This window comes from Phallusia mammillata, chromosome 2 (assembly GCF_965637545.1).
Source record: "Phallusia mammillata chromosome 2, kaPhaMamm4.hap1.1, whole genome shotgun sequence".
In the NCBI taxonomy this organism is placed as follows: Eukaryota; Metazoa; Chordata; class Ascidiacea; order Phlebobranchia; family Ascidiidae; genus Phallusia; species Phallusia mammillata.
Window position 1 is genome coordinate 23,798,004 of NC_137253.1, and position 22,966 is coordinate 23,820,969.

General features: G+C 38.7%; 2 protein-coding genes across 2 annotated transcripts; both read right to left on the reverse strand.

The window, feature by feature from the left end:
- Window positions 1-1,476: 1,476 nt before the first annotated feature.
- LOC145212692 (DNA mismatch repair protein Msh2-like) lies at window positions 1,477-15,588 on the reverse strand. Its single transcript, XM_080080911.1, has 18 exons — window positions 15,379-15,588; window positions 15,154-15,311; window positions 14,697-14,775; window positions 14,482-14,627; window positions 14,241-14,377; window positions 13,513-13,798; window positions 12,710-12,864; window positions 12,554-12,614; window positions 12,191-12,358; window positions 11,598-11,747; window positions 11,367-11,479; window positions 9,164-9,344; window positions 8,098-8,278; window positions 7,601-7,749; window positions 6,876-6,972; window positions 5,962-6,183; window positions 3,009-3,193; window positions 1,477-2,275 (listed from the first exon to the last, which is right to left on the reverse strand). Exons 1-18 carry the CDS (start codon window positions 15,584-15,586, stop codon window positions 2,099-2,101), a joined length of 2,853 nt encoding a protein of 950 aa, XP_079937037.1. The 5' UTR covers window positions 15,587-15,588; the 3' UTR covers window positions 1,477-2,098.
- Window positions 15,589-15,614: 26 nt separating this feature from the next.
- LOC145212693 (pyrimidine-specific ribonucleoside hydrolase RihB-like) lies at window positions 15,615-22,886 on the reverse strand. Its single transcript, XM_080080912.1, has 4 exons — window positions 22,824-22,886; window positions 21,680-21,795; window positions 20,993-21,132; window positions 15,615-16,829 (listed from the first exon to the last, which is right to left on the reverse strand). The coding sequence occupies exon 4, from the start codon at window positions 16,791-16,793 to the stop codon at window positions 15,813-15,815; it is 981 nt and encodes a 326-aa protein (XP_079937038.1). The 5' UTR covers window positions 16,794-16,829; window positions 20,993-21,132; window positions 21,680-21,795; window positions 22,824-22,886; the 3' UTR covers window positions 15,615-15,812.
- Window positions 22,887-22,966: the final 80 nt, after the last annotated feature.

Sequence of the window (22,966 nt, forward strand, 5' to 3'; positions counted from 1 at the left end):
AAGTTGATTGCAGGATTTTAGCTAGTTATGCAAAATTGTGCATAACAATGATCCAACTTGTGACATCACAGACAAGACAAAAAAAACATTACGATTGTGCGCGAACAATAGTATTTTTGTTAGTTGTTATGCAATAAAGGCTATTGTTTAGCAAATGGTGTCGATTCTCAATTCTACTTTGATTTAAACTTATTCAGTGGCATAAACTGTCACCAAATAAGATTATAGAGTTACTTCAACCTTTTCGCGATCCCTCCAAAATTGCCTCACGGACCCCTGAAGGACCGCGGACCCCAGTTTGAGAACCGCTGGCCTAGAGTAAAGATAATGAAATATTGACACTGGTTCAAATGAGTTGTTGAGCTACCGTGTCCAAGTCAAGTACAATCGAGTTATGCTACACATGACTTGTTTTAAAGTCAAAACATGGCAAACGTCTGCAAAACATGAAGTGTCTTTTTACGCCCAGTAAAATTCGGGGAAATAGAACCGAAGGTAATCTCAAAAAAAGCTGATCTGATTATTGATGGTTTATTTCAGTCCCGAAAAAATCAATTTTTTAGGAGGTACGAGCTATTTGCTTCTCTAAAACACAGCGTAGCAATCCGATTTAAATAGCGACCGAAATATCCGCACATGGTTATTTTAGGCTCGAGTTTAAATAAAGTTCCATTATAGAATAAGAATGGATTTTGTGATGAAGAATGGAATACCCTTTACTTTTAACACCACCTGCATATATCCAAGGTGTGGTGTGTCTGTTCTATTTCGGTTGAAAAACGATTCTACATAACATATATGTGTTTATGTGAGTAGACTAGTAATGCATGTAGACCTAAGTAGGCTTTCAGTGCGACAAGGTGTTATTGTGAATCTTTGCATGTCGCTGATCAACAGTTTTCCTTGTTTTGTTTCCCATTAATAGGCAGAAATTGCTCTCAAAGCAAATTGATAAACAGAAATGTTGCTCTACGCATAGCATTTACAGGGCGAGGGAAAACAGACTGTTTACATCCGAAAATAGTACAGACTTTTAACTTTGCATTCCACACCTGCGACGACAATGTTATGGAGACGAGTTTTGTCCAACCGTGCCAAAGGCTTCATGTAGCCACAGACAACATCCACGCACCGCCTTATGTTGTAAAGTTATCCTCGTCTGTGGATTGCCCCGGCTAACTATCACATGGCCAACAACTGCAAGCATCAATAATTTATTGCCTGTATTGTATTTCCATGGAAACGAGTAGGATAATGAATTTAATGAAAGAATTGTTTTTTTATCCTGATAAAACGCTTCAAAACAAACCACTTGCAATCCAGCAGTTTAGTTTAGGAAATGAGCAATGGTGCAATTGTACTTCACCAAATTGAAGAACAATTGTCACGAGCAAGAATATCGTGTTCCCAAAGCAAGCCTTTCTAAGAGTGTTAGGTGGAACAGATACTCGAACTATACGCCCAACAAACTTCAACAAAAAGACAACGAATTGTGTATTACGACCTGCTGGCGCTTTGAAAAATAGGAAACAATACACTTAAAGAACTTTATGATCTTAGGCCTTAGCAGTTTCAAAGCCCCTGCAAACGCTAGTGTGAATTTGTTGCACTTTTTCGCGGTAATAAGAGACGGAATTTTAATGCGCAACATATCGAGTTCGGGAGGCATGGGCGAGTTACCTAGCACGTAAATCGTCACGGTTCAAAAAACAGGAGCGTGAAATAGCAAAAGCTGTGGAAACCCAAGTTTTTGGTGGCCCCTGTTCCCGTTACGTTTAAAGCAATCCCTGAGATCACTTGAAACTGCATCTCAAGCGGTTAAACACAAAGGGCAAGGCATGCAAACTTCACTGGTATTTATTTGCACACACGTTCCACTGCTAAAAGCGGCCAATGTCGTTTCATTGGCAGAGACAAACCTGTCATGCAGACCCAGCTAGCGCATTAAGAGTCTCAAGGTAGATGCGCAAGTATATGCAAATTCCCGTGTGTCTTTCTATAATACACTTGGGGCTTTCAAACTGCAGTTGTGGTTCTCTTGGCGGTATGCAAGCCGTTTCGAACGACTCGACCTCAAGTAACCTTTTTTTTATTTCAGTCACTCGGAGTCACCGCTTTCAATTTTCTCGATCAGCTTTTTCAGGTAGGAGTTGTCGGATGCAAGGATAGGACTTTTCAAAGCTTTCATTCGCAATTTAGCCTCCGATTCGTCCAGTGCTTGCCAGTCAACTGCCTGAACTGCATTTAGGAATTCATCAATCATCTCGTCGCCTTCCTAAAACACAAGGGTGATCAGCAAATCAACCGGTTTCTTCCTTGGCTTTTAACTGGGCTTACCCAACAGGATAATGATTCAATTGTGTTTGTATACGCAAATTTAAAAATGGCGTTGATAAAGTTATGCGGTGATGTCAGTTACGCAAGCATATTTGCTTTTTTACGAAAAATTGGACTATAAATGATAGATTTATTCTGCCATTTTTTGCCAGATTCATTTATTTGTCCCCAGAAAAAAGGCAGATTTTTTTGAATTTTAAGGTCAAGGCAAGTACAAACGGGTTGAAGAAAATCGTTTAACTCGATTAATACCTCTGAAATGGATGTGAACTGTCAGTACAGGGGATATTTAATAAATGTCAAACATAGATACACAGGTTTATAGTGTTCTTCTAGCAAATCTAGTTTTATTCCGATGTTTCGACGTCCTATACAGGTGCGTTGCGTTGTGACGTGCTTGCGTTTCATTCTTTTTTCCTTTGATTATCGTGCACTGTATTAGTCGCATTCAGTGTTATTTACCCTGATGAAGAAAACCTGCATAGGACGTCTAAACGTCGGAATAAAATTACATTTGCCAGAAGAGCTCTATAAACTTGATATTATGCCTGGCAGCAATAGCTTACATATATAGATACAAAAGTTTACCGAAAAATAACGTGATATTGGGTAAGTACCACTGAAAGACAATCTGCGAAAATCCATTTAAAAGCAAAATATTATCTTCGTACCTGTTTCAATTTTCGCTTTTTCCTAGACTCTTCTTCCGCAGATAGGGCGTCGCCTTCATCTTCCGGTGCCATGGTAACGAAATATTGCTCGAGCTCGTCCGCTTTCTGCTTGGCTGCATCGATCACACAGCGGGGAAAACCTACACACTCGGCCACGTGGATACCAAAACTACGATCGCAAGATCCTGAAAAATGAGGGCAAGAAATTTAAACATTCCCAGCATGTTTGAGTGTTGCTGGCTTGCTGCGAGATATTTTGTGCAAACAATCGTTTGTCCTTTTGTAATTTTATCACAACTTATCCGACGTTCGACGTCCCATTTTACCCTGAAGAATGAGCAAGTTGCAACGTTGGATAGCTGGAGTAAAATAGCGGGAAGAGCAAAAGAATGTTAATTACTTTTCCTTTACGTACCCGCGATTTAAATTCACGTAACCGCAAATTCACGAAGCCGCAAATTGAGCTCAGTAAGAAAATGATTCAGCAAGGCTAAACGTATACGGCAGATATTAAAAAAGAATAACGAAGAGATTGTTTTGGTTTCGAATAATCAATCAAGCGACAATGGTTAGAGAATTTAAAAATTGAAGCAAAGACAACTTGACATGTCGATAAAAGTACTTCAACAAACTTTCAATCTGCTGAAATTTTACTCGTTTCTTGTATTATTCTCCGTGATTGCGGAGGTCCATACAACTATGCAATAGCATGAGATGAAAATAGCGCTAAAATGTAGGATTTGTAGGTAAATTTTCTCCAACTATCTTTAGTTACAGATGCTCCTGTTTCGGAAATCTTTTCGCTAATAATTATTCTTGGACATCCCGCAAAAATAAAAAAATAATGCCTGATGTACATATACCAGGACGATAGCTTGAGGAGTGACACTTGCAACATTTCAATGACATTGACAACTAGAAAGGCGGGTTTTCCATATATTTCCGTTTTATATTTTCTATAGTTTTTGCATATTTGTATATATTTCATCTTTCATTTTTTGACCTTTATGTTCAGCAATGACGTTTGCCTGACATTGAATCACGTCTAAAATTGTTTAAAACTAGAAGAGTGGCTTTCTGATATACTTCCATTTTATATATTCTATACGATATTTACCAATTTACTATACATATCATTTGATCTACACATATGATTGTTTTTGTAAACAAAAACTAATGGGTCCCCACATGCGTGTTTTTGCGGATTTATGGTAAACAAATGTTGCGGTGATTTTTTAATTCTTAAGGACAAATTTTTAAAAAGCATTAACCCAACAATAAAAAAATTTTGTTTGTATTTTTTTGCACTGTTATTGTCGTATAATTACAAAAACAATAAAAAAGAACGAAACAAATACTTTCAATTTAATCTCTTGCTTTGACCCAGATATTGTCGTCCAAGGTCGGGTTTTAAACACAATTTTTTTCTAGAAAGCTGTAACAGTTGTGTTACAGACAATTAAAAAGCGATTTGCTGCAAGTGTATACATAACTTTTCATTTAACTTTGTTTCGCAAAACGAGTTTTTCATTTAACTTTGTTTCGCAAACGAGTACCATTGACCTGTAGTAACCTTTAGGGTGTACACACCAAACGACTGTTTGACCTTTTGACACCGTTTTCAATAACACGCCGTCCTTGGTGTTCAACAACACCGTTTGACCTAATATATACATGCCTTGAGTATTTGATTCAAAAAAAAAAAACGCTACGTTATGACGTAAGAAAGTTCTGAACTGTGTTAGTAATACCTACTAATTGACCTTAAGTAACCCGTGGTCATGCAGCGGCCAACCTGACACTAAGCATTTAAAAAAAACTTTTATCTTGCAAAAAAGTCAAGTTTATTTTTTCATATTTAGTTTGTTTAAGAAAGTTTTGCTTGACATATACGAAACCGAAGCACGCTTATTAGGTTTAAATCGTCATAGGTGTGAAACCTTTGTCAAAACTGAAAATGTGAGTGATAACTTAATAAAACGACATAGCATTGCTGTGCAAAACAGCTGATTTCTAATCACCGAAACGACGTCTCGTAAAACGTCTGTCCAACGTCAAGCTGAGCCCTCCCGCTCTGTCCTATTATTCGTAAACGTACTCTCTTGGGACTTCTGCCTACAGTGTCTTTCTTGACCAAATGAGCGTTAGACACATTTACGTTTCGGGGGCCTGTGGGTGTGTCGCTGGGTCATTCGGGGTCAAACTTCAGGTGGACCAAGTTCAGATTTATATCTAACATATGTCCAAATTTCAATAAATTTGAAGCACTCTTTCTTTACTAAACGAGCGTTACAAACTAGCATTAAACATTTTACGTTTCGGGGGCCTGTGGGTGAACCGCTGGGTAATTTGGGATCAAACTTCTGGTGGACCCAGTTTGGATTAATATCTAACATATGTCCAAATTTCAATAAATTTGAAGCACGCTTTCTTCAGTAAACAAGCGTTACAAACCAGCGTTAAAAATTTTACGTTTCGGGGGCCTGTGGGTGAACCGCTGGGTAATTTGGGGTCAAACTTCAGGTGGACCAAGTTTGGATTAATATCTAACATATGTCCAAATTTGAATAAATTTGAAGCACTCTTTCTTGACCAAATGCGTCTCACAAACCAGCGTTAGACAGAAAAAAGAAAAAAAGAAAAAAAGAAAAAAAGAAAAAAAAATACGGACAAAAACAATATGTGTCCCCTTCAGGGAAGGGGACCCATAATTTTAGCACGTTAGGGCTTGTATTTCGGAGTTAAGAGTTGAAAAATGAGTGAATCTAACTAAATGTTACAAAATACCTAAAACTCCTGGATCATGTCACACTTTAGGAAGATCAAATGTGGATAAATAACATGTGTGTAAACTTTCTGGACCAAATGCGCGAGACAAACTAGTGGTAAACAGAAAGAAAAATACGGACAAAAACAATATGTGTGTCCTTCCATATTAAGTCAGAAATCATACCTCGTTTCACTTGGTACAGCATGGTCAGGTTCGACCGACCATTTTCGCCTGTACCCGTCATCGCTGTCACGTGATAGTTCACGGCCGACTGCACCTCGTCAGCAAGTGACGTCATCTCGTGGAAGTGGGTTGCAAAGAGGCATGACGACTTGATATCGACTGCGATGTTATGGGATATTGCCCAAGCGAGGCCAAAGCCGTCGTAGGTGGATGTGCCTCTACCTATACGGCAGCAAATATTGTTTTTAAGGCACTTCTGCGATAGCAATTGACTGTAACGTATCCCGGTTTCGGTTGTTACAGCCTATAAGCAAACTGCCGCAATGTTAAATTTCAAACACAACCAAATCTCGACTAGGATATATGAGACAACGACCACCTGGCATTTATTGTTTTTGCCCTACAACCGAAGGCGGTTCACATGTTAATGTCATGTCGATATTATTCTACCTAATTGCGTTTTGATTGAATTCGCATTTAAAATTATACGTTCCATTTCTTTTTCCCTTGTTTATCGTGAACTGTACTAGTCGCATTCAGTGTTATTTACCCTGATGAAGACGACCTGTATAGGACGTCGAAACGTCGCAATAAAATTACATTCGCCAGAAGAGCTCTTTAAACTTGATACTATGCCTGTCAGCAATAGCTTACCGTTATAAAATTCTACTGGTCGTGAACTTACATAAAAATGTACTGCTGGGTACCGTTATTTGCGTGACTAACAACTATTGGTAAATAACTTTACAATGTAACCACAGAAAGGGGTATTATGAAAGAGTAATATTTAACATCTCAACCTGCGGCTTACAATCGTGGGAGGCTTATAATCGAGTAAATACGGTAGTTCGGTTTTGTTTCGTTTTATTACCAATTAGTTTCAGTTGGTTGTTTACCAATTTTGTTTACCCTACCGAGTTCGTCGATGATCAACAACGAGTTATCTGTGGCTGATCTCAGAATTGAAGCCGTTTCAAGCATTTCTGCCATAAACGTCGAAACCCCTTGAACCTGCCAAGAGAAGTGGTGACACATAATTCTACTTAAGATTATAGTCTAAAGTGGCCCCTCAAACCATAAATTGATTCGTGTATTATCATGCAGCAGATTTATGGGGTTATGGGGTATTTTAATGCAAGTACATCTAATGCAGAAATGTGTAGCTGTCTTATCTTTTGACCAGTGATTTAAACATGTGGGCTTGCGGCTGCTCGTGGGTGCACAATACTAAACAATTAAGTTTCTAAGAGGGGTTACGTCCATAAGTTTATAAGTGGTCCGGTACTAAATGATGGGGTTTACTGCTACTGCTTAAAACTATACTATACTGTGTTTCGATTTTCACCTCATCGAAGGTATAGGTCATTATCCGAAAGTCAGCCATTTTTGATTACCAATGGCTATTTGTAAGCTACATGGTGTAATTTGCGTATATACTAGTTCTTTAATGATATGAAAAATGTTGCTTTACACACGCAGTGTTATGTTCCACGAGTATCGTATTGTTTAAAGGTTATGTATAATTTATGACTTTTGAAATATGAGTTTAAAATTGCTTATATAATATCACATAATAAGAGAATAAACTACAGGACTTGTGCAATTAAGAACGTAGAGTTTAAACAGAACACGCTCCCACCTGACAATCTCCTGCGCCGATCCTCGCTAGTATGGCGTCAAACAGACAAAGTTCAGCTTCATCACATGGAACAAAGCATCCAATTTGTGCCATGAGAACCACGACTCCAACTTGACGAATGAACGTTGACTTGCCGCCCATGTTAGGACCTTATATTAAGATATGGTCCAAAACGATTAATATTAAGTCGGGTACAACACAAATAGCCAACTTTCATCCAAAAATATATACCACATTATTGGTTTCATAATAGTTAAGAGTGCAGATTGGTATTCGGGCTTGAAATTGGGGCCTCATTTCGGCATGAACCAAAAAGTACACGCCAGAAACCTCGATGCGATGTAAAAAAAAACGTGTAACGCCCGAAATTTGGTGAAGTTGGAGCAGCGCGAACAATGCCAAGTGAAAGCAAGTGCCGAATCAATCCCGTTTCATTTTAGTCCAAACTTTCACATTGAATGGTGTAATTGCTGTTGGTAACAAAAAGGACAACGCACCAGTTACAATAATGAAGTTGTGGTCGTTACTTTCCAGCAGCGCGTCATTGGGTATAAACGATACACTGTCCTGCCTTTCAATGCACGGATGTCGGCTCTGGACCAGTTTTAACCGGTTGTTACTGGATCCCATAGCGTGCAGTTTCGGTCGAACATACGGCATGGGTGCCATAACCGAGGCCTAGAACAAAAAATAAAGCAATAGGTACCATTGTTTTTAAAAGGATACACTTTTTGGTATTATTTTATACTTTTTACTTTTCAAGGTTTTTTGGCATTGGTACTACGATGAATTCCCCAAATCAGTGGTTCTCAACCGGTGGTATGCGTACTATTAGTGGTACCCCGAAGCTTTTTAGGTGGCACGCGAGCAACTTTCTATCATACTCAATTGGAGTCAGATCAAGAATTGCAGTTAATCTCAGCCCTGGTTTGGGGCGAAAATCGTGTTTTGGGACATTCTTCTAAAATTGCGAACCTTGCTGGTTTCTACCCATTCGGTTTAGGTGTTACACAGCGATAGAACAAGGACTCGAGTGGTACGCGATCCATATAAGGTTAAAAACTATTGCCCTAAATCAGTGGTTCCCAAACTGTGGGCCATGGCCCAGTAGTGGGCCACCAAGACATTTTCAATGGGCCACATAGCCATTTGAATAGATTCTACTGTTTTGTTATACTGTAGATATTATGCGCTTTGTTTTGAAAAACGTAATTTTTGCAAAGAATTCTGAATCTTGTAGCCAAATTTCAGGAGCATGTATCTCATTAAAAATAAATTGCTAGAAAATTTCGCCTGTTTTTGAGTCATTTTTTTTGTTTGTGCCCAAATTTACAGCACGTGGTGGGCCACGAATCGCTATTCAAACATTTGGGCCACAGACCAAAAAAGTTTGGGAACCCCTGCCCTAAATAGAGAACTCCATGTAATTAATCTGACGGCTGCAGATTGTGCACAGTTTTGGACCTAACGGAACAGTGCAGCTGTTGACAAGCATAGCAAGATAACTGCTTATTAAATATCCTATAATGATAATAATCTTAAAACAACAAAAACAGACCTTACCTGTGCAAAACTGACCAATACATCCAGCTTGGCTATGAGATCTCCCAAAACCTGCATGGGTTCGACATATCCCGCTGCTATAGCAACGATTTCCTTGACAACAGCGTCCTGTTGCAACTGATACGCCCTCTTGTGATCCTGCAAATCTTCACTGAGTCCTCGAAGTCGATTGTTCGTAAATCTGCGCAAAGTATTTGGAGGTTTAAAAGCGTTTTCATGCCTGAAAGCAACTGGCTTTACCCGTTTAAGCAAAGCATCTTTTGGAACAGTGTAAAATTATCTATCCCTAGTTTACATACATAATTTACTTACCGATGATGTTCACCACTATAATATGTGACATAATACAATCCACAATAGAAAACAAAAGGTAAACAGGATTAATACTACCTTGTCAAAGTTATAAGGTTTAATACAATGCGGCTGGTTGGGTAAGAATAGAGATATATAACGACTTCGAAGTGTGACTTAGCACATTTTGCCATTGCACATAAACTATAACCTATTTTGGAACTAGTATATATCCCCTACACTATATTTATATTGGGTCTCTTGATAGCCACTGTCTTTTATAACCTTAGATGTTTCTGCAAGGGTGGCTTAGCACATTTTACTACAGCATATACACTACAGCCTATTCTGCAAACTGTAATATATTCTCTATATTTATTTATATTGGGTCCCATATTAGCCAACATTTTTTATAATCTTGATTTGTTTCTGCAGGCAGAAACTCATGGGTCCCCAAAACCGCAAAGTTGTAAACAGACAACCATAAGAAACGTTGCTATAAAGTCAAACACAGTGATTGGTAGTGTTACTTAAAAAAGAAGTTATGTAAAGTACAAACTGTCCAAATCTCATGCAATTGAGACATTGTTATAAGATTGTGTGCATAAATAGCATAAAACACTGAAATCTCAAAATGGCATATTATACAAACTGTCAAAATGTATTGTTGATTAATTCGCCCATTTGGGGGGGTTGGTAGGGTAAATATTAGGGCTGCAGGGTGAAACACAATATTCGACAGCTACAAATGCCAAATTCATAAAACAAAATTCATCCAAAATGGACGTTTTTTGAAACATAGGTGGCTTAAGCAGTAAATATTGGGCTACATGGTAAAACACAATAATCGACGGCCTAATATGGCACAATGAACAAACTGTCCAAATTTCATCCGAATCAGACATTGTTTAAAAAAATCACCCATTTTAGGGGTCTAGTGGGGTAAATATTGGGGATACAGGGTAAAACACAACAATCGATGCCCTAACATGGCACAATGAACAAACTGTCCAAATTTCATCCAAATCGGACATTGTTTAAAAAAATCACCCAGTTTAGGGGTCTAGTGGAGTAAATATTGGGGCTACAGGGTAAAACACAATAATCGACGGCCTAATATGGCACAATGAACAAACTGTGCAAATTACATCCAAATCGGACATTGTTTAAAAAATCACCCATTTTAAGGGTCTAGTGGGGTAAATATTGGGGCTACAGGGTAAAACACAACAAACGATGCCCTAAAATGGCACAATGAACAAACTGTCCAAATTTAATCCAATTCGGACATTGTTCAAAATTTACCCATTTTAGGGGGCTAGTGGGGTAAACACTGGGGCTATCGAGTCAAACAAAACAAATGGCACATCTACATAACTATAACTACCATCTGTGAAAATTTCATCCAAATCCATCAAACATTTCAAGGCAAAACGAGGTGGACAAACTTTGGGCAGAAGAAAAAAAACAAAAACAAATCGAGTAAAATCAGTATGTGTCCCCTTCAGGGAAGGGGACCCATAAAAAACGTCCACCAAGCAATCCACAAACACAAGTAACACAGGTGTGGTTGCCCTTATAACACTATTACACCACAGAAAACTTTCGTATTTAATGCCCAGCAACATACAAAAGCGTTTTACACTTTGGGGGCTAGCGGGGTAAATGTGGCTACAGGGTTGAACACAACAATCGACACCTATAAATGCCATACTTTACAAGTTACCCAAATTTCAGCCAATTTCGGCTCGCTTGGTAAATACTATGGTTATCAAGACAAACAAAGTAGAGTGCACATGTGCACAAATATATCTACCATCTGTGTAAGTTTTAAGTCCATCAAACATTTCATCACAAAACGGACAAACTTTGGGGAAAAACAAACAAATCGAGTAACAAACAAATATTGTACCTCACTGCGGCCTTGCTGGTGTCGAGGTGGGTAAATTTCTTGTTGTTGCGTAACTTTTTCTCCTCCTTGCACGTGATTCGAAACACGTGACCGAACTGACTTGTCGACTCGAGCTGAACAAAAACGACGAAGCAATTAACGACGTTTCGCTAGTCAATTTACTTTCGGTAAAGAACATCGATTTGGTCGATAAAGGCACTATCAGTGATCTAGGCTGATTGGCAGGCCTACTTTAATTGTTTTTCCGGCGTCGAGATCAAGTTCCGAGGCTGCTTTGGTCAGTGCTGACGCCATACTGCTCTCAACGGCGTCCATCTTGTCTCGCAAACGTTGTAACTCAGGATCAAAATCAGGTTTGACCATAAACTCGTGTTTCTCTATCTGCGTATACAGTTAAAAACTTTTCAAAGCTTCCTTAGAGAAAGCAAAAAGGATTAGGTAGAACTGCAGAACATAGTAATCGGCTTTTATTCCGCCTGAGTTTTTGGACCAAAACAATTTTCCTAAAACGTGTGGTTAGTTTTTAGGCCTTCCTTGACTGATTCTAACCTCAGTCGTGCTACCCACAATGTACCAACCTCACTTTTTTGTGGTGAGCCCCAGTTACAATTACAAGTCGCCTTGTAAGACGGTTTATCTGCCGGTGCAGTTTAGCCCTCAACCACTAATTGAGCTCTCTTACTTTTGGCGCTCAACAACGTTGCGCGGCTATTTCTGGCTGAGTGGTTATTTCAGAGCAATAGGGTCGCTATGTTTTTTTTCACCCAGCGAAATAAACTCAAATCAACAAAAAACGTTTTAAATCCAGTGAACCATGCACAAACCATGTCGAAATCGAGTGTCGTATCAATCATGTCCGTGTACTTTCGAAAATCGATCAGAAGTTCGTGAATGGGGGTCATGAAAACCTCTTTTAGCAGATTCCCGTTCTGATCTAATGATAGCGAATGCTCTTCGATGCATTCACAAACAAACGGAAGCACTTTCAGGCCCTAAATATAATCAAACACAGGTTAAAACAAACGCATGAAACAAAACGACCAAAACTTCAGAGGTCAGTGTATATATTTTTCGTTGTTTAAATAACTTTTAAAGCATATGGCCTGAATAAATGGCGAAACAACTTTTAATGTGTATTGATTAGCTAGGAGCTGCAGTAATTTATCTAGCACAGCCATAAAACTTGCCTGGTACACACGGTAGCAGTCCTGAAGTGAGGCCTTTTTCCGGAGAAACTTTTTGGAAAACCTGTAAGTGGTCACAGAAGGGCTCGGGTGGTACAAAATATTACATATATAATTGGACTGTATAAGCACACCGATCACATTGTACCAAACACATACTTGTCGAAGTCGGGCAGTTTTTTCAGGTGTTGGTCGGACAGGGTCATTCGCATTTCTGCACATTCTGTGAAAGCTTCAACCGCGGTAAGTCGCTCCTCGATGTGATTGATGTCGATCAGGGGCTGCTTGATCCACCTCGACAACATTCGTTGGCCCTGTAGGAGTATACTTAAATGTTGTGACGGATACATCTAGCAGCGGTCGGTTTAAAAGGAATGTCATTAGTGAAGCAAGAACGATTTTGCTTGAAAAAAGTTGAAAACCCTTCACAGTTTAGTCAGTGGTTACCAACCAAATATAAGAGCTTTCTATTCTATTTGATATGATTTTAGAGAATGAAGATGTCTGTATAGGCGAAATATCTCTCTCTCTCTCTCTCTCTCTCGATTTTTAACAACTTGTTGTTAACTGATTTTAAGTCAGACGCGTTTACTTCTTTATTATCACTTGGTTTCCAACCAAAAGAATCTTAAAACTTTAGGGGACGATTCACTAGCAACTCATGCATGTGATTAGAAAACAGAAATTTAAGATCTTAAAATATGGCGTAAAAAGTTGATTTAGGGATCCTATCTTAAATGATTTTTATTTGGATCAGCGCTTACTTCTTGGTATAAAATGGAAAAAATATTAAATTATTAGGGGGGCAATTCGTAGAAAAAGGTCATTAGTCATTTGCCTGAAACGGCATCTTTCAAAACCAGGGTTTACAGAGCAGCAGAATAACGCCTTATACCTTTGTTGATCAAACTTAAACTATCCATTATAAATCATCATCACAACAAATAACGAACACTGCACACCTGCAATGTTTGGCAGTGGTTCAGCAAACCGAACAGCGAGTTTACTGAGCGGTTTGATTGCGCTGTTGAGTAGGAACCGGGCTCTGGAAAGAGGTTTAACGCATGAAGAGCCGTGCTACCGAGGCGAACAAAGTGAGCGAGATCGTATTTGTTGACCACGTATTGCCCGAAGCCGTCCTCCTTGTTCATCATATCAAGATAGTGAACGAGAGATGCAAGGCAAGACGCAGCTTCAGGGTAATCACCTGTCCACGTGTGGGCGCTGCTGAGTATCTGATCTTCTTGTCTGAAATTATGCCAGTGTTACTTTTAATACCAAACCGTGACCAAACTGGCCTGATAACAAGACTGCCAAAAAACCCATACATAGTGAACACATTTTTTGTAAACGTTACCACTATCGCCGCTAAAATAGTTTAAGGCCAAATTTTGTTTGTGTGTTTCGTCCTAGCAACGATGCCTGCAATTTTGTTTTTGTTTATGTGCCACGACTTTAATTTGGTGAATACATTTTAGTGTTTTACACTAACATTAAAACTTCTAGGTCAAGCTAGTACATATGTGCACAGAATTGACCATTTGGGCTTTTGCAGCAAATGTCTGCGCAAAATCAACGATTGGCCCTATGCCAGCGTAATTGTGCACAGGACCCAAAAATTACGCATGTTAACAACTAACAAATATTTAAACAGATTTAGGTTGTTTATTAAATATTTAGATAGCTATACCCCTTGGGTTTCTTAACCAGTCGTTGTAAATCTTGTGGAAAGTTTTTAGTGGAGAAACGGTCACGTGGTTGTTCCGTGAGAAGGATGTTGCTTCGTTTTACCACATCCATCAGTTTTGTACTTTCTGCACTCGAATCCTTTGTAAAAAGCAAGACAATGATCAATTCTTATTCAACCCATTAGCACCAGCTTGGGAATATACTTTACTGGGCCATAAATTAAAAAATGTGGCAAGTCTTACCAATTTAGGAGTGATACATTCTTTTGCTCCGAGCTGTATTATGGCAGATTCCAAGGCGGAAAAGTGACTGTTGTCGTTAAACTGTGCATATTTCATTTCACAAAGTGTGGTGTCAACATATCCCAAATTTACCAATATTTGACCACCTTAAAACAAGTTGATGTTTAGTATGTAAAGTAGATAAAAGAAAACACATACAAAATAGGCAGATTTACCATTATTGTGATATCTCACAGAGAGCATTGCAGAGGAGTTGTTGCTTAAATCCACATTGGTAAAAAGTAGTTCCTCCACCTGATTTAGAAAAATGTGTTTAATGGCAGTGGTTTCAGATATTTGTTTAGCAACCAAAATATTTTGATTTAGTAAAAATGTTAAGTACATGTGTGCAATTACTGTTTTAGTTGCATTTTTATCGGTATATTGGGATAGTTTTGGGAAAGTTGCACTGCCAGTTTCAGGAGCAATTTTGTTGGAAAATTTGAGGCCGGACGTCAAGGCGGGTTCAATTTAAATCATTTTCAATTGGCAATGCTTTACACGCCTCAAACGACGCTGTCAATTGTTATGAAACTGCTGTTACGCAAAAGTCTAGCGGGAAATGAAATGGCCACGACACAAAGTCAAAAGTTCGAAGCTATTTCTAAAAAAATGGTTAAAAATAAATCCTACTTCAATTAGGTTTCCAGGAGATGCCTTGTAAGCAATGCTCCACTCGTTGTTTTGGCCAAGTGCGTATATTTGGAGGCGATATTGCAAAACCAACAGAAGATCACGGGCAAGAGACTCGAAGTTAAGTTTTCCCAAATAAACAGTTTCAATTTCAGTACCTACATGCAGAAAAATGCGCTAAAATAACATTCTAATAAGTATACTTTTACTGCAGTATTTGCTTACCTTGGGCTTTAATGTGGCAAATGGCTGTTGGTGTGTTGAAGACATGCTTGGCCGCTAGAATTGCATTTTTTCCATGAGTTGAGTAGAAATCCCCATGGTCGAACACTCGAAAAGTGGTGCTTACATTAGTTTCTTGGCTTTGATAAAACTTCACAAAGCTCTTCACGTTCTCAATGGCCCAGTTTTGTTTGGCTTGTAAATTTGCCATGTTTTAATTAGCCTAATTTTCGCCAACCCTAAATATGTGAGTCCAATTAAACAACATTGCACAAATATGGAACATTTTTGAAACAAGATGTACCAAAACAACGTAAAACCACGTGCAATGAAAAAAGAGCGTAGAGACAGGAAAAGCTGCATTTTTTTGCAATATACAAGGTAAGTCTTAATTAGTACAAATGAAGAGCATTGCAACAGAAAAAAGTGGTCATATATTATCCACACAGTGCATGATCTAACATTGTACAATATCGATCAACATCAATACTTTTAAAGATAAAAATCGGTCCTAAGGCATCTTTCGATATTTTCTGATGGTCAAGTGCAAATGTACCTCTACAATGAAAACCACCAAGTTCAACAACGGCATTATATTTTGTGGGAGTAATGCCAACATTATTATCAATAGCAACAGCCATGGCATAGGCATCATATAAAACTAATCCCATCTGATCTGTGATGTAACTCTTTGTATAGTTGCAAAACGGTTGCAACAGAGCTTTAGCAAAAACATGCCGTTCATCTTCCGCTTTTGATAGCCAGCCATTTACCCAATCCCATTTGCAAAGATGTTCAATTGTTAACTCATAGTCAATAAGATGAACAGAGCAACCAATAGGAAAGTATTTCATTGTAATCCATACAGCTTCTGGGTCAAAGTAAAAATTAAACTCTGCAGTTGGTGTTATGTTTCCAGTAACTGCTCTAGTTCCACCCATAATGTATAAACCTGACAATCTTGATGGAAGTTCTGGATCTAACTTCACAGCCATAGCCAAGTTAGTCAGGAGACCAGTAGCAATAATTTTTAATTTTCCAGAATATTCTTTAGAAAGACTAATTATTGCATTGACAGCATGCTCAGACTTGACGTGCCCCAGGAGGTCTGGCGAAGCAGGTGAAAAGACATTGGGGCAATCACACATCCCATCTTTTCCATGCACAAATTTTGCATCTCCAGGTGTATGAATTGGTACGATTGGCTCCTTGCATCCCTTGTACAGGGGAATGTCATCAAGACAGTTGAACAGTTTTAGTATTCTTAAATTGTTCATCACTACATTATCCATGTCTGCATTTCCACCAACACATGTTATTGCAACAGTCTTGATCTTCTTCTGGTAGCTTAGTAACATCATCAGAGCAATGACATCATCACAGCCAGTATCACAATCATACAAAATACATGTGTCCATGGCAGAGAGCAGTCTTTCTTGTTGTCAAATATTGTCCTGCAACCAGAGATTGATTAGAAGGCCCCACTTCAATACCCCTAATGCAGTGGTAATCAACCTCATAAGGAACGCGTACCACCTAACGACTTTCCTATCGCTGCGTACCACCTGAACCTTGTTTGAATTGGTAGACCAAGAGATATGTACGTTTTTGCTCGACCAGGCTACTAGGGACGTGTCAAAACTGCAAATGTTCTGTTTGGTCGAGCACCGAGCATCTCACGTTAATGCTGGGTGCTCGGCCGAGCACGCTTGGTGCGTTATGACGTCACAAAAATTCCCCATTCCACGTCAGTTTTTAGCTCTACAAGGTCTCTTACGTCACCAGCGGCGTATTAAGCTGTACATGCCCATGAGCGCGTTTTTTCAACATCTAATACATTCGAAAGTCATTCGTTTTTGTTCACAGACACCCTTTCGAACAATAGTATGTTAGTAGGGCATGGATATGCAAATTTAATGCTACGGTCAGTTTGTGTAACTGCTCGGCCGAGCACCGAGCATTAAAAACAGCAATGCTCGGTACCGAGTACTCGGGTTCTGGCTAGGCTCGGCCCATCCCTACAGGCTAGCATATTTTGGAAACCGGCAATTTTAAAACAATGTCCTAACACGAGTTTCGCCCCAAATCAAGGCTGGTGGGCTAGATCAATTGCAATTCTTGATTTGACTTACGTTGGACACAGCAGGAAGCTGCTCGCGTACCACCTGAAAAGCTCCGGCGAACCACGAATGGTACGCGTACCACAGGGTAAGAAGCACTGTCCATAACGTGTTGACTCTTGACACAGAGGTCAATTGATTTCGTGTAATCGGTTAACCACATCGTCGATTATGCTATGTGGATTTATCAAGTTCAAACATTGCTTGTTCAAACCCCAAGTTAACCGCCTGTATTTACTTTTTCGGCTTATACAAAATAGCTTTGATACTCGACCCAATGTATCCGCAGTAAGGAGTTAATACTTAATAAATGTTTGAGCTATCAAATATATTTTTAAGAACTTTAATCTGTATGTAAGTCTCGTTTTTCGGTTGAAAAGTAAAATGTAATATGAAACAAAAATTTGTTTTTGCTTTAACGCAGCAAGCAATTTAATAGGATTGCATACTATACATTCTTGTCGACATTAGTTCTAAAGACTCGGATACACCCAAATTCGATTTAAATCTCAGCACACAAGAAAACGGCACCATATTGCTGCCATGTTTGTTAGTTCGGTTTGTGCGCGATGCGCTTTTTAAAAATTCCCATCTCAGGAAGCGTTTTCTGTTTTCACTCAGATTAGACTCAAATTTCAGCAATGTTTTTCACTTCCTTTGGTGCGCAATACGAAGCTCGTATCTCAGGAATTGCATTTAGTGAAGTTCCGAAGAAACTTTCAAGTTATGTGTTTTATTCATGTGTGTTAAGTGTGGTTTGTTTTTGTTGATATTTGTTTAATGTAACACAACTTTAGAAATCCTGTTTTCGAGTAGTTATTTTTTTCTTTGGCGCTTTCAGGAGTTTGTTTAAAACCATTTTTAATGTGGCTCTGTAGACATTGCTCCTTTCACGACACACAACGAAATTCAGTTAAAAAACACCGGTAGGCCAATGTTACTATAAAAAGCTGTGGTAACTACAGCGATCTTAAAATCGAGGCCCAAGAGGGAATTTGCGCGGGGTGCAAAACATTCCGAAATTTCAAGTTATGTGTTTTACTCACATGTGTGTTGATATTTTTTTACTGCGACAAAACTTTTAAAATGCTATTTTTGGGTGGTTCTTTTTTATTGTCGCTTTCAGAAGTTTGTTTAAGACCCTTTTTAATGTGGTCCAAGTAGAAGAGCGGCATGAGAATTTGCTCCGTTTAAAAACACAACGGGCTAATCGATGTACCGCAAAAGCTCGTGTGCCCGTCATAGTGAGTATTTTCGGCATTGCCATTTGCATTTGGTCATTTTGTGAAATTAACATTGAGATAATGACAATTTTTCCATATTAAAAAGGCAACAGTTCCTAAAATATCAACGTGGGCCTGTTGTGTACATGCCAAGAACTTTGACTGGATGCTGCCATGCTCGGACAATGTGACCGCGACCCAAAGTAAAACGTCACTGAGAATCGTAATTCTGAAGTGTTAGAGCTTAAGATGCTGAAAGGTTATGTCATACTGATAGCGGTGTGATATGCTTGAACTTAAAAAGCAAGCATTTAAGCAGTTACGAGCGCCGAATAATCGTAAAAAATAATCTGAAGTCAAACCACATTAATGCAACAGCGGGTTAAAAAATAAAGTCGTTGGTTTTAAAAGTGACAAACATCTGTAGTACAGTTAAAAATGCTGTTATGTGATGTTTTTTTGACTAGAATGCAGCCGCGTACAGTAGTATTAAAAAAAAACGCGAAATTAATCCAAATGATGTAAAAAGTCTTTGATGAAAGAAAAATAGAGCGATCAAGCTGGGTGGCAGCTTTGTTCTGAACTAATCACCGCAAGGACGCCACTATAGCCGGTCGAATTTGGCATCATTTGCAGCTTTTGGCAAGGCAAGGCATAGACAGGAAGAGCCACTGCTGTATTTTCAAATAAAACGTAAACAAACGCAGCTAGACCGATATTCCTGTGAAAACGGCGCGAAGGATCGGGCGTAATTATGATTTTAGCCAAACATCATGCTAAAGATGGTTTTGACATCGGTTGATGCTTGATGTCAAGCAGGCGATAGAAGTCAGCGCCGAATGTCGCCTGGTTAACCGTGGCTAAGCGAACCAACCCACATATTGTCGCTTGACGACTCACAAATAAAAACGAAAGTTCCGAAGTAACAGCCTCTCGCAGGGGAGTAGTTTTAGGTCATCCTTCACTAAAGCGATCTTAAAATCGAGGGATTAAGGGGAATTCGTACGAAACATTTCGAAATTAGCCAAAACATTTCAAAATTTCACTCCATGTGTTTCACTCATACGTGTTTAGTTGCATTGAGTTTGATGTTGGTTTTTTACTGTAACAAAAACCAGAACTGCTATTTGATGTCAACAAGGTGATAGAAGCCAGCGCCGAGTACACTGGGTAAATCGTGACTAAGCGAACGCTTGTCGGTGCCAGATGTCAAAACGAAAGATCTGGCCGGCTGTGAGACTCAAGAAATAGGTGCCACCATCAATTTGTAACAGCTTATAAGTTGGAAGATCAGACTTGAATACACAGACCCTGGGTTGGACATGGGCAAAGGGACTATATTAACCTGTTCAACGACTTCGCGCCACTGATATACGCAAACAAGTCAAAGTTTTAGAAAGAGTGCAAGAAGTCGGAGTTAGACTTTTATTCGATGTCCGTACGAAAGTAGGGGTGGGCCGAGCCGAGCCAGAACCCCAGTACTCGGTACAGATTTAGGTGCTCGGTGCTCGACCGAGCAGTTGTACAAACAGACTCGAGCATAAAAATTCCATATTCATGCCCTGCTAACATACGAATCGTGTTCAGAAGGGTATCCAAGAACAAAAATGACTGATTATTTAAATGCGTTAGATTGTGGAAAAACGCACACTTCTGGGAACTGTACAGTTTAATACATCGCTGGTGACGTAAATGACCTTGGAAAGCTACAAAACTAGCGTGAAAGTGGGATGTTTGGGACGCCACAACGCACCAAGCGTGTTCGACCGAGCATTGACGTGAGCTGCTCGGTGTTCGACCAACAAAACATTGGCAGTTTTGGCCCATTCCCACACGAATCAACTTTCCCTTTAACTTGCGTCATCCCTGTATATAGTTTATATCATGGGTGAGAAACCTGCGAAACCCCCTAAAGAATAAAATTATTTTGACGTACAGATATGTCCTCGAATGACTTCGACATTATCGGTGATTTATATTCAATATCTCCCCTTTCAACATTATGACGTCAAACTGGTGTAAGCGTTGTGCAGGGCTTGTAAATGAAGTGCAATAAGCCACAATAATCGTAAACCTTTCAATCACTCATTTTGTTTCAGTGCGGTGAGATATTGTCTAAAACTACTAGTTTTAGTGAAAGTTTTTGTTTCTTGTTATGGCGTTAAATTTAATAAGTGAAATTTATGCAAACTTTTGAACAGCCGTTCATCCAAGTTGGCCGCGACCCAACGGTTGATAAATGAAAAATATATATATAATAAATGAAAAACTTACTACTACTTCAACGGCAGAGGTGATGTTGACAATATCATTGTGTTGGCAAAAAAAGAACAAGAAGTATATGAATTGAAAATGCCAAAACCTCTGTGTTCAAGTTCTCCATCAGGCGACAGCAATTTCAGACCTTTACTTTTCTGTGAAAAAACTTTTTTTTTGTTTTATTGTTTTATTGGAACTTCTTTTTAATTTAAGATTTTTGTCAAGCAATAGTAAATCACATATCAAAAAAAACTTTTGATGAAATTGCACTTTGTGTTAATTGTTTGTGGTTGTTTTGTCATTTATTTTGCTTGTAAAAGAACACACCATGACAAAGTTGTACTGAACAATGACAGAGTCTGAAATAGTTGTGCACTGTTGAAATGTTATGTGGCACAGCAAAGTGGATTGCAAATTTTATTTAAGCATGTGGCAGCTATAACCTTATTATTTTGTACATAATAATTCTTGTACACAAAGCCAATAATGTCCAATCCTGTAAGTTATATGTGTTGTACCCCTAAAGTTTTATGATCAGTCACTGCAAATCATATGTGAACTCATGTCATGAATGTTCTGTGAAGAGGATAATCCTGCTTTACCACAACCATAAACTGTCAGGCCTCCATATTTGTTTTCGTTTGTATCAATATCTTACCACAGTTATGGCATAGTAACTTACAATGAAATGACATTTCTTACCTCTTTCAGATGTAGCTGTTTGCTCCCTACTAGTTGAGAGCTGATTCCAAATAAAGCTGATGAAAGTGTCTATCATTTCACTCTCAATGTATTGTGTCACACATCCTTTACAGATTCTTTAAAACAATATTTTATAAGGTTTAACACATCCACAGCCAGTTTTTTTAAGGTTTGGTTTGGGTGACCGCTAAGTAGTTTTAAGAGACCGCAAGTGTTTCATTTAAATACCAAAAACTGTAGTTGTAGTTGCAAGTCCAAATTTTGGGAAACCGCTGGAGAAATTTGGGGGACCGTTTTGGTCCCCCAAAACACCTTAAAAAAAACACTGTCCACAGCTACAGCCTAATACCACTGTGATAGCTAACTTAAAGTACAGCTTGTGTTGTTTCTTGAAAAAACATTAAAGCATGGTAGCCAGGTGTGCCCCAATTAATGAAGAATATGATAACAATAATAGAAATGTATATTATGTGATTCAGTGAAATATATATATCTGTCTGCACACCATATATTTTGGGACTAGTGAGGTAAATGAGGGGCCTATTGGGTAAAACACAACCATGGACACCTAAAATGGTGTACGTATTATATAAACTGTTCCAATTTCATTTAATTTAGACATTGTTTGAAAACATTCCCTCATTTGGGGGCTAGTGGGACAACCGATGATGTCGGGGTTCTACACCTAAACTAATAAAATTCCAAACCACAATGACCCAAACTACTGTCCTGTAAAATTTCATCCTAAAATTTTAGGCAGCAACTGGTAATGCTTCCGATGTAGTAACACTGTTAAGATCGGGCAACAGCCTTTTGCAAAATTGAGACAAAATGAAACATATGGCACATCTATCTAGCAGTATAAGTTTCATCCAAAATTTCAAGCCAAAAGTGCATGAAAAAACAGAATAAAATCAAGATGTGTTACTTTAGGGAAGGGGACCCACAATTGGTATTTGGTTGTTTGACTGAGTTAAATCGTACTTTGATCAGGTTTTTTAAAAAAGTCCTGCATGATCAATGTTTCTCCCAATGCTTAAAAAGTAAATGAGAGTGATAATAACCAATAAGAATCTGCAAAAAAATGTTCATTGGAAATTGTTAATTTATGTTTAACTTTTTGGCATCTCTGCCTGTTTCTGACCTTGAGATCCGTTGTGATGAATGCTTGTCATCCATTATTGCAGTTTTGCTGCAAGTTGAAAACTCCTTCATCCCAATTTTTTTTTAAACTTGTTCGTTACATATTTAATTGTCTAGTTCTAGTAACGATTTGCCCTAAACGTG